This window comes from Cydia splendana, chromosome 18, assembly GCF_910591565.1.
Source record: "Cydia splendana chromosome 18, ilCydSple1.2, whole genome shotgun sequence".
Lineage (NCBI taxonomy): Eukaryota > Metazoa > Arthropoda > Insecta > Lepidoptera > Tortricidae > Cydia > Cydia splendana.
The window spans coordinates 11,930,241-11,943,097 of record NC_085977.1 but is presented as its reverse complement, the minus strand read 5'-3'; the positions used below and the strand labels follow the sequence as shown (position 1 = coordinate 11,943,097).

Genomic DNA, 12,857 nt, shown 5'->3' with positions numbered 1-12,857 from the left:
TAGGGTTTTTGTAAAAGTGGAGAAAGATTGTTACCCTAGATCCACTGTACCCCACTGTCCCCTACTGAATGCGACACTTGGACAGCTTGTAGCGATATCGCGCATGTGCGTGTGTGCCTTTAATTAATGCTTATCATAAAATATTCTATTGCGTATGTGACATATTTGTAGAAACTAAGCACAACACAGCTCAAACACATGACGAAAATGGTGTAAAATCTATATAGCGACACTCAAGGGACCGGACACTTCTTGACGTTATAGAGAGTTTTCGTTAAATAGAGAGAAATTAATATTATGATAAACCAACTAGAGCCAAAAATGTCAACGTTATAGGGAGTGAAACGTTATATGGAGTGACGTTATAAGGAGTTTACATTGCATTTGGGGTTATTTTACACTTAATTATTTTATCTTTAATTATTAGTATATTTAACTAATAGGTAATAATTAATATATTGCGTATCGTATAAACCATATAGATAAAGGTGCGCGGGTAGTCCTTCTACACCTCTACGCCGTTGAAAAAAAGAGTTTTATTTATAAGTCAGTCATACAAAGTTAGTACACCAAATTCATTCATAACCATCCAAACATTATTATAAATAATCGGAGCGGTAAAATGACGTACTACAGGGTTGGAATTTCACGCGCAACTGAATCAATTATACGCGGCTCACAACAAACTCCCGCGCAGTTCTACAGCGCGGAGCCGAAAGGTCGTATCTTGATACAAAATTCATGGCAACATACGACTTTTTGATAATCACCGGTAGATCTATTCAATGGCTGTCAGCGCTAAACGCTTGCGGCTAAGGATTGGTGTACGGGGTGATTCGGTTTATAAAAAGTACAGGGTAGAAAAAAATAAGAAAATATAAAATATAATAAAATGTTTTTGGACATATGAAATGAAAATATGAATATGAATCTCTACTACCGAAAGTAGAAATTGACAGATAAAGCGCTGTTATAAGTATTTAATAAAATTTGGAATCTTTTGGCGAGAAACTACCTACATAATTATCTAAACATTCACAGATTCCAATATCCTAAGGTTACCTGAACTAGAAGAGATTTCTTTTTAGCGTAGTTACCTGATATGACCTCCGTTTGTCTGCGTCTATCTTTAATTAACATTTTAATAAGTTATTTTTTATGTACTTAGATACAGATGTATTGTATAATTGTTTTCCATCGTATTTTCTCGGAAACGTTCGTATTATTCATGCTACTTCAGTCAACGTAAGTAGGTACTTTTTGTACCGAGACTGACTGAAATAGCAAGAAAAGTTCGTACGTTTCCGTGAAAATACGATGGAAAATAATTATGCACTACATCTGTACTGTTTCTTTTATTGACGTGTGCAATAAAGAGTATAGGCCCGATTCGAACATTAATTAATAGATCTATTTAGATCTATTTAGATAATAGATCTATTAATTAATAGATACGTTAATTAATAGATCTAGAAACGATATGGATTAGATATGTCAGTGTCGAATGTGACGTTTCTTCAAACAAAAACGTCACTTTTGACACTGACAATCTAATCCATATCGTTTCTAGATCTATTAATTGACGTATCGAACTTCGAATCGGGCATTAGGTATCTATAAAAACTACGTGTATTTCCACGCGCCTAAAGCCACGTAAAAAAACCGAAATATATTTTTAGCCAACTTAATATTGCGGACACGCTCTACCCCTGATCCCCTCGCCCGGGGCCCTAATACGGCAAATTGACAGACAGCCAGTTAATAAAACCGTCTAGTAATGTCGGCCATATGTCCACACCCCTTACACTGTGATTGTTATGATTTAAGCCGGTATTATTAGGTTTAATTACATATGGCGGTTTTCTAGGATTCTAAGTTTTGGCTAAGCAATCTAAGCATTGCCAAATGGTTATGGGTTGGGAAAGAATTTATCTTTCAGCTTAAATATGATTAGGGTTTCGTTTTACATGTTACAATACCAAGTAGTCATCATACTTTTAATTTAACTTTAAATTTTTTGTCGGAATTATCAATATGATCATGAAAAACTCGTCAGACAACCAGAAGGCGACAACCGAATTTTACCAATTGAACTCATTCTTGTTGTATGACAAATGCTGTCTTTGACATCTATACTCTGACAAGCAATTACCGTCACTAGAAAAGAGCGGCAAATGTAAAAAATTTAGGCGCGAAGGGCTATCGTTCCATAGAAAATTTGAATAGACAAGACAAGGTTGTTCGACCGACTATATTTAAAAGTTCTTCACACAAAAGGCAAATATATCCTACTTATTAAAACGTTATTTGATTATAGATAATGCAGTAAATTTTAACTTGCTAGAATGTTTCATAACTTTTGTTTTATTACCATCTCTTTTCGTATTAGTTATCGCAACAATACAAAATTCTGATGATAAATATTTAATGTATAAGATAATGTTTGAGTAACTGGATAAATATATTTTTTTCTGGCATTATTGGACCAAACAAACATGACACAATGTATACATACAATTAATGTAATTACTTTGTATTTTATGTATTTAATTAATTATTATTTCTTATACATCGCTATCACGAACGTGAAGATAAAGTACTTCATTAAACTTTCTAAGAACGAAGCTGTCCGAGATCACAAGAACGTCTGCAAATAATAACGAAAAACAATTAAAGATACGAAACTTATTTTCCTCGTAAATATTGACAAAAGTTTTCATTAGAAACGTCTAAATCAACACAATCACGGCAATATAAAATTAACAAACCTTTTTTGGTAACATTTAAATTAATAATATATTCAATTTGGGGGAAGACAAAGGCGCCGCTGGGCTCGCAATAAACAGGGTATACCCCAGGGGTACCCGGTACCCTAGGGTATGGGGCACGGCGAGGGTACACGCATCCCCGTTGGGACCACTTGAGGCATGCTAACGCTCGGTGTTTACATAACTGGCAATTTGAAGGTTTTAGGTGGTTCAAAGTGGAACAGAGGGGGCAGTAAACTTCGTTCGTGTAGGTAATTTTGCATGCTAAGTATTCGGCGTCAAACGTTTTCGAGGGTCAGGCGGAGTAAATGCCTTGGAGAACTTTTAGCTAGCCCTATTTCCAATATAGATTTTTTAGTTCAATAAAATAAAATGTTAAGTCCAAGGAATCTTATTTTAAAATTACAAGGACTGTTTCGAAAGTTTCAAGGTGTTTCATAAGACTACAGATATATAGTTGGTCAAACCAATTTGTCAGTCAGTAAGAACCAGGAAAACTCTATACTCATCCTTTTCTTTTGGGTCCTAGTAAGTGTAAGACAAAGATAGTATGATTCTCTCTATGATTGAAATGAGACAGTCCTTTGACAAACTGTAATATACAGTTTTAATGAGACACGCCCGGTATCACTATAAAAACAAGATGCGTATACGCGCACAACTATTGGTATGAAATAAGGATAACACCAAGATAAAGGTAAGTACCTATAGAGTACCTACTTAATAAAAGAGATCAGGAAATGATGATTATAATAATGAAGTGCAAATGAGATGTGTAGTTGTGTAGTGAAACAATGCAGGCATTAGTGCGCTAAACTTTACACAACCTTTGTAATTGCCTTTGTTATCCGTGGCCATTAGATACCGCTTAGTGTTGGGATAGTACCCGCAAGTTATAAGCTTCAGCGGTTTACTATCAGTTACATCAGTTTAGTTTAGGCCTGCCAGGGATCTACACACGCGGCTTTTTAGGACGGTGGAAAATCGTACAGAATAGAAAGCCTTGGTGCACAAAACAATGTGGTCGCGACCATCAGTCATGAGAAAACGAGGAAGAAGAAGAAGAATACCAATTTAGGGACTTTAGGGTAAGGCTAATTGTTGACTGCTATTAAAGATATGGCAATTTACTTGCTTACGATTAAATTTATAAACAAGTACTTACATAAACCAGTTTACTATTTATTAGATATCGAAAATTTTCTAACAAATCAAAAGGAGCCATGCACGTCCGCTGGTAGATCACAGTTCGTCTCGTTCAGCCCGAAACAATGAACCCCTGTTACGTTACGATAATCGTGTTACGATAATCGACCCGATTCGAACTAAAAGATACCTACGTCTATATATGTATTACGTCTAGATACGATATGGATTAGATATGTCGGTGTCAACAATGACGTTTCTTCAAACGAAAATGTCACTTTTGACACTGACATATCCAATCCATATCGTATCTAGAGTCTAGACGTAATATTTGACGTATCTTAAAGTTCGAATCGGGCCGAATGTCAAGGCCAAAAACCTATAATGGCTAAGCTACTTTCAAGGTGACATATATCATATAAGTGAATAAACTCTTTTTCAAAATATATTTATACTACGTACAACCTCCAGTGCGTTATACATATACATACATATAATCACGCCTATTTCCCGGAGGGGTAGGCAGAGACCACGGATTTCCACTTGCTACGATCCTGACATACCTCTTTCGCTTCCTTCACTTTCATAACATTCCTCATACACGAGCGTTATATTATAACTATTATAAAGCTTCTTGGTTAAGGAATAACATAGGTACTAATGTAACGTACCCGCTACCACCCTAACTTTGTACTGCATCCCCTTGCCAGGTCGCACGCGATGGTCCAAATTGCCGCGCCGTCCCGATAACCATCAGCCGGACATACTACACTCTCCTCTATAGGTACAATCAAAGAGAATATAGACTAGAGGAATATTGTCAAAGTAAATTATGTAGTCAGTACATTTACTGCCATCTTTCGACACAAATGATTAAAACTTTTAGAACGCCATTTGACTTTGATCCTTATTCTTTCACTGATATGAAAAAATAAGGATCAAAGTCAAATGACAATATTCCTCTAGTCTAAATTCTCTTTGGTACAATGTTGACACTTACTGTCTTTATCGTATAATTATAAATAAATAAAATAAAAAAGCCTTTATTCAACCATAATTAGTTTTAACAGTATCATTTACATGCATGATCTCTTTACAATATAAATATTAGAATATGTATATACATAATTAGTTTCTTTGAATGTAACATTGTATTTTTTTTTTAGCATGTTTTAATAATCACTTTTTCAATTCATTCTCTATTATATTCATTTATCATTATTGTAACATTAATATACTCTTAATAACATTAAATTAAATTGTGTTTTTTTTTTTTCTAGCATTCCATTTTAACACATTTGGCATTCCATTTTAATACATAATTTACAATTAATATGATATCACTATTTCAAATAAGTTATGACAAATTATTTAAATAGTATATTTAATTATTTGTGAGACTAAGTTAATTATGGAAGTCGCCTCTTTGGCGTAGGCCTCCCCCAGTGTTTCAAACTTGTCTCTGTCTTCTCTCCTGGTTTCCCAACTTACTAATTTTTGACATAATAAAACAATCATTTTCATTTTCTACATGCTTCTCAATGGGGGGTTTCGGTCGTACTCCTCCACGGTGACCAGCCGGCTTGGAGAAGAAGGAGGGGTCCTAGTTAATTTTTTGTTCTTCACTAGTGTTTATGCTGGATGACGTCTGAAGGTTTAGTTGTGCCGGGCGCAGGTAGTTAGTTATATTTTGTGATTTGTTTTTCTTCCGTTGTTGATTTGATATCCACAGATAATATCTTGATGACAGTCGTACAGCTGTCAATCAAGGTGCGTTCAGAAATTTCCTGAAACGTTCCGTTTTACGTATTGACTGACGGATAAGTTCGGGCAGCGTAAACATTATGGAAGAAATAAAAAAAATGCTACAAAAAATTCAAGAAGACATAGTAACACAAAGCGAAGACATGAAAAATATGGAAGAAAGAATTAAAGAAACCATAAACAAAAATATAGACAAAAAATTTGAACTCATGGAAAGCAAAACAAACCAGCTTGAAGAGAAGATTGATAAACAACAAAAAAACATAGATTACTTAGAAAACAAGTTAAGGAAGAAGAATTTAATATTTTTTGGGGTTCAAGAATCGGAACAGAACTACGATGACTTAGTTCAACTAATACTAGACGTCATAAAAGAAACAATGAAAATAAAATGCGAAGGTTGGGAAATAGAAAATGTGAATCGCATCGGCAAAAAGAGTGATAGAATCAGACCTATAGTAACAACTTTTACTACTATCGGCAGGAAAATGGAAGTGCTGAGAAGCAAAAGAAAGTTAGAAAACTCAGGAATTTACATAAAAGAGGACTATTCCCCGGCTGTCCTACAGAAAAGAAAAGAGCTCCAGGACGACGTTAAACGAGAGTGGGAGGCTGGTAATAAAGTGATGCTAATATACGACAAAATGGTTACATTAAAACCTCACGCAACTACGAAAAGTACACCTACCGACAGGAATTCTAAAAAACGAGTGCTCTCCAATTCACCTACTGATACTATCGTATAATTACTTGACGCTTTAATAACATTACGATAATAATACTTTTTGATAGTTTTTGTTTGTTTTCTCTCTCGTCTGATGAAATGCTTTAGAATGATAATTAATAAGACCCCAAGTGATGATTTAATGATTTGTCAGGATCGTAGAGACAGGCAATGCCTCAAGATCAATGCGAGATCAAGTGAGGGTAGTTCGAAAACTCGCGCTGCTTTATAGATATTGATGTCAACTTTAGCCAGTCTTTCAAGACCACCGGGACAATGCCGTTCTTGATCTTGAAAAGTCGGAGGCAATTTTAAAACTTAAGTATACGCTATCAAATTCAGTTTTCGTAAATAGGTAATGATAGTAAATGCCTAGTACCTATAGGAAACAGCGTTATGGATGACTCACGCTAGACAGGGACGGGGCCGGGCCGGAGCTTCCGGCGCATCGTTTTCTATGGAAAGCATCACGTGATCGCCTGTCATGTCATTGAAAAATAAGCGCCGGAAGCTCAGGCCCGGACACGGCCCGGTCTAACGTGAGTCATCCTTTATGCCATAATGATGTATTATTATGTCATATATACAATTTGATTATAAACTGCAGTATAAGTTTGCCTCGAGCAAGATTTATCGTGTGACGTAGACAGACGAATCCATCACCGAAACAAGTTATATCTCTGCTATGACGCATTGTATGACGCAAATACCTATATTCACCACCTGTGAGCATGAGTTTGTAAGATAAATATGTCATTTAGTTGTTTTTAACTGTACACTGCTACATTATAGTAAGACTATTTGTTGGCGCTTATAGAATCTTCAAAATACGCTGAAATCACTTTTTTCACCTTATACAAACTTTCAACTCCTTGTGGGGACTCCTTAGGGGATGAATTTTCAAAAACGCTGGGATCGCTTTACTTGTTTTCTAATATTAGTAGTAGAAAGTCACAACGAAGTTTCACGTCCTGTGTGAAAAAAAATAGGCATTAAAATAAGGTTTTATAGCCGGAGGAACATATTCGCATTGATATACATATTAACAGAGCACATTTTCTAACTTTAAATGAGACTAAATCGTATTTTTAGTACCTAAAATTGCAGTAGAAGTAGGAATTAACTAACCACTTAAAAACAACAAAAAAGACCTAATACTTACGATTATTTAATAGTCTCAACTCAAACACATTAATTAGTTAATTGTGTTTGCCAGGCCAATCTAGAATAATAACCTAATGAATATAATGATGTTAATGTTAGATGACCACTCCTAAAAAATACGCCTACTGTCTGATATCAAAGTTCAAATGTTCAAAATCGATTAAAAAAAAAGTAGAATCAATATTTTTTAATATATTAATTAGTACATTGAAAACAACATACATACAACACAACATTGATATCAGGCATAATAAATAAATAATCAATGCCTACCCGTGGTCGTATTGGCTCAAATAATCGCCATAATCTCTTTAATATCGTAAACGAAAGTAACACAGCCGTTACGCAAATCCAACAGCTAAGTAGGTAGGTATATGTTGCGGTCATATACAGTTAATAAAAAAGTAACCCCGCTAATTAAGATAATCTTATAAGTTTAAACACCATAAGTTTAATACCCAAACATGGACAGGTGGGGTAGCGTGGTGTAGTTCAAAGTTCGAGGCAAACACTACACCATCTGGCCAGTTTGCGTACTATTGTTTGACTACTTCAATGCCAGTGATGGAGGTTGAAAATTTGGGGCAAGGGTTTCTAGTTCAATCTCAGCACGAACAAAAAAATGATTTTTAGTTTTTTTAGTTAGTTTAAGTGACATCGAAAAGTGAGATTTTTGCAAGTTTTCTTTTGAAATTCTACGTACGACAAGATGAAGAAAAAAACATAAGCGAGTTATTTTCAGATGCTGGAAATGTTAATTGTCCAGGCATCAAAATTGATTTTGAAAATTCATGTAGCATTGCAGTCCGCAGAAATGCTACAGGAAACCTCAAATGGGATATCATCATCATTCATCATAATTTGAAGAGCGTGGCCAAAATCTCCGTTCCGTTCTCTCTACCACAGTTTTGAACTACTGATATAGACAAAAGATCTGACAAAAAAGAGTACCTAGAAATTAAAAATTGGCGATGCGTGTTCTTAGATTGTTTTAAATGGGATGACACTAAAGTATTGCCAGTTGCCAGTCACACTGTAACTACGTTGATTTTCTCTTTAGCTTGGCACAAAAACGCGCGTCTCGGTTTCCTCTGTCTCTCTTTTTTTTTCTGCTTGAATCTTAATTTTCAAAAAGGTCATTGATAACTTTAGTTTTAAAAGCATCACCGCCGGCGCGGCCGGGGCCCATTACAAAACCGTTCGGCGTGCTATCATCGCGGTAGTCGAGTAACAGTTGGCGCCGCGTGTCTTAGGGGAGTAATTGACAGCCTGAAGGAGCGGCTGGTGCAAAAACATGGCGAATTTCATCGCTGTCAAACCACTTGCTCGCTGTTTACGCACGCACTTAGGGCGATCGATCGATAGTTAAGAAAACGTAGGTAGAGTTAGACCAAGAAAAGTTTGCAGCGATTTAGATAGTCCACGCAGTGCAAGTGTTATTCTAAACGTCAAACTTCTATGAAATTATGACGTATAAATAACACTTGCACTGCATGGGCTATCAAAATCGCTGCAGACTTTTCTTGGTCTAACTCTACCTACTTTTAACTCCATAGCAGAGGGTCTATGGCGAATATGGAAAATCGATTTTGGAACATGGAATATGGAATCTCGTTATCTCCTTCTCTATCACTCGCGACATAACGGTTTTCGCGGTAGGCCCGTGGACTAGACATACACCGCATTTCGAAGTATTTTCGCCAGGGTGCCTAGCCAGTATGCTATACTATTCTACGACAATGAAACGATATCGCTATCTGTCTATCGCACTAATATGTAGGATGATAGAAAGACAGAAAGCGTTAAAACGTCGGTCGACAGGATTATACATATTATTAATAATATAAATAAATATATCATTACGAAAAAAATACAATTCGGAAGTTAGTTTTCTTTATTAACCTTATCGACGCCGTGTCAAACACAAAAGCTGTCACGCGGACGCCACGGCACCGAAATGTCAAAACTGAAATTGAACTTTATGCATAAGCACGCAGGTCTATGTTGCTCTGTGGTCTGTGACCGATTAATCAGTCTTTGGCGTTGAACCTGCGGTGCGGATATATCGGTCATTGGCGTCCAAAAGGTTAAGAGAACATATTATTACACTATAGTCTAACTTCATCATTACTAATCAATCGTATTATCATCATAGCTTACTGCAGATGTATAATTGAGACCCAAATCAATACCGTCACCGTCATAGGACTTTACTCGTGCTGAATACGGAGCCAGAAGACACGAGGACTGGTCTCAATAATAGCCTGAAGGACTCTCCACCAAGCTGCGCAGAAACGCAACGCGCAGGTCATAGTAGTACAGAGACAGCATCATTTTAGGGCAGATTTGTAACACATTATTTTTTTTTTGTAACAAAAAGTGCAATATGCTTGTTAGCTACATATTCGGGAAATGAATCAGAGATTCACTAGATATGAAATAGTAAAGATATGTGACGGTCCACGGAATTCATTTCCCGAATCGCGCCGAAAACGTCGAACATACAGAAGCGCGCTGTATGCGTATTATGGATGGCTTTATCGACGTGATAAAATAACTGTCACTGTTTAACACAGCGGGATAGAAAGTGACGGACACCATTTTATCTCGCTGTCACGTAGACAAAACGACCATAATATCCGTGCTGGTGATGGTGGCGCTGATGTGTTACATTTGTCTGTCGATATCGCTACGCAGTGTCTACGGGTCGTCGTAGCACTGTCTACGCAAGATTTCGCATCACACCCTGATTCTATGCGGTCAATTTAACTTTATATTATTGAAACAACATACCATCGTGTAAAAAACTGACATTTTCTACCCGTTGTGAATAATATAGTTATGCTAGGCATTCAAATAAAAGTATTGCATACAATGTATAACAATATCCCCCTATAGTCCGTTTTTTTAGCATTAGAAAGAAGGTAAGCGATCTTGACGTGTCTTTTTATTAAAAAACACTTTTTAGGGTTCCGTACCCAAAGGGTAAAACGGGACCCTATTACTAAGACTTCGCTGTCCGTCCGTCCGTCCGTCCGTCCGTCCGTCCGTCCGTCTGTCACCAGGCTGTATCTCACGAACCGTGATAGCTAGACAGTTGAAATTTTCACAGATGATGTATTTCTGTTGCCGCTATAACAACAAATACTAAAAACAGAATAAAATAAAGATTTAAATGGGGCTCCCATACAACAAACGTGATTTTTGACCAAAGTTAAGCAACGTCGGGAGTGGTCAGTATTTGGATGGGTGACCGTTTTTTTTTTGCTTTTTTTTTTTTTTTTTGCATTATGGTACGGAACCCTTCGTGCGCGAGTCCGACTCGCACTTGCCCGGTTTTTTTTTAAATAAGTCACACCAAATATGTAACATTATAAATCATGCACGATTATTTACATTCTTTTGCTTTCTTAAGTAATATAAACTTTTTTTTTTTTTTTTTTTTTAATTTTTAAAAGCGTTTTTAAATGATTTTCAATAAAAAGGCACGTCAAGACTGTTTACCTTTTTTCTAATGCTAAAAAAACGAACTATAGTAAGAATTTATTTTCGAAACTATGTAAGTACTAGTTTGGTTAGAGAGAATGAAATATTAATGGCGATTTTCTGTAGTATGATAAAACAATGATACAGTACTAAAATGTATCCCATACTCTCTGTCCCGCCCTACTCTGTCCGCCGAACCGTCGCCGGGGGGTTTAATATTAAAAATAAAACGAAAGCGATCCGGTGGTAGTGCGCATTGTGTGCGTTCTAATAAACGGACGAAACACCAGACTTATTGTCTCGTAATCCAACAAGTACTGTGGGGTTAAAGTGGTGGAAATTATTACCTAGAAATCGGGAATCATAGACCGCGTTGATTTACCCAACTTGATGAATGGTTAACAAAAATATAAGTAGCATAAAGGATGACTCACGTTAGACTGGGCCGTGTCCGGGCCGGAACTTCCGGAGCTTACTTTTCTATGACAGATGACCGTGATCACGTGATGCTTCCATAGAAAACGAAGCGCCGGAAGCTCCCGCCCGGACACAGCCCGGTCTAACGTGAGTCATCCTTAACTTCGCTTTAACTAGCATGAAATCATGATTCCGGGATTATAAATAGTATCATGGGATTCATGAGCGTATTAAAAATTTATAATTTGGAATCAGTAATTTAATTTTAAGTTTATAATAAAAAAATATACGGTGAAGTTGGCGACGGGTGGAAAATGTAGGTTAAATAAAAAAAATACTTTTATACTATTCCTATATACTTAGCTAATTCTACTATGAATTCATTTGGGCGAAGTTGGGCACCGACGGCGAAGCTAATACGGTTCCCTACGATGGATAGTTTTGCCAACCACTGATTTTCAATAAATTGCAACATTGATAACGGTGTTTACTTATAACGTATAACCTACTTATCTTACCTACTTGACGTAGAACTTATATAGAGTGACAGATTATTGCGCGGCAATGCCACCAGCCTTCTGGGCACCCTACCATCCGGCGCGGAGCTAGCTCCCATTTTTTATTTGTAAATATGTGTATATATGTAGTTGTTAGAGTTTATTTTTAGTTTTAACGTGCTTATAATTTTGTGATGTTTATCGTCTTGTGGTAATGTATTCTGCCTCCACCCAGCTCACGGAATGCCCTATATGTCAAGACCAAAAACCCTACAAGGGTGCCCACGGACTCAAGATCCATCTATCCAAGAAACATGTTCCTCGGATAGACCTACCCCCGACCGACTCCTCTCATGTCGACAGTTCTGGGGCCACTGTTCCCAACACTGCGGCTCCCTCTGCAGATTTATGTTCTCGGCTAGCAGTACTAAAAGCTCAAACTAAAATAGCTAAACGTATACCTAAAGGCGCTAGGGTTGCTGTAGCGCGGAGCCTCTCGGAATGCGTGGCCAAGGTTGTGTCTAATAATAATGTACCCGCATGGGAAGCCTTACTTACATTTACTTACAAAAATATTCATATCCCTAAAGACCAATCCAATCGCACTTTATCAGCTATTATCAAAGAAAATATACTCCACCCTGACTTTCCCGTAGATCCCGCACAATCTTCAATCTTAAATATTTGCAATACTCACATAAACTATAAAATTAAGACAATAGAAAATAAGGTTTCTGACGGTAACATAAGAGGCGCCACAAAACTTCTATTTTCTAGTGACACCTTGGCCGCACGTTCCGACGAAGTGTTCTCCTCTCTTAAAGAAAAGCATCCGATTTCAACTACACCAGTACAACTTCCCGTGCAGCCTCAAATCTCTCCGCAACCACT

The 12,857-nt window shown here is 36.8% G+C and overlaps 2 protein-coding genes across 2 annotated transcripts in view; one reads left to right on the top strand and one right to left on the bottom strand.

Moving 5' to 3' along the window:
* The window catches only part of LOC134799122 (silk gland factor 1), a 111,927-nt gene that overhangs the window by 58,380 nt on the left and 40,690 nt on the right, over positions 1-12,857 (bottom strand). The gene's annotated exons all lie outside the window — the stretch shown is intronic.
* Positions 5,777-6,424, top strand: LOC134799703 (uncharacterized). Its single transcript, XM_063772138.1, has one exon. The coding sequence runs from the start codon at positions 5,777-5,779 to the stop codon at positions 6,422-6,424; it is 648 nt and encodes a 215-aa protein (XP_063628208.1).

Coding starts and splice junctions, on each gene's coding strand:
- LOC134799703 (XM_063772138.1), top strand. CDS start 5,777: ATGCTACAAAAAATTCAAGAAGACATAGTAACACAAAGCGAAGACATG.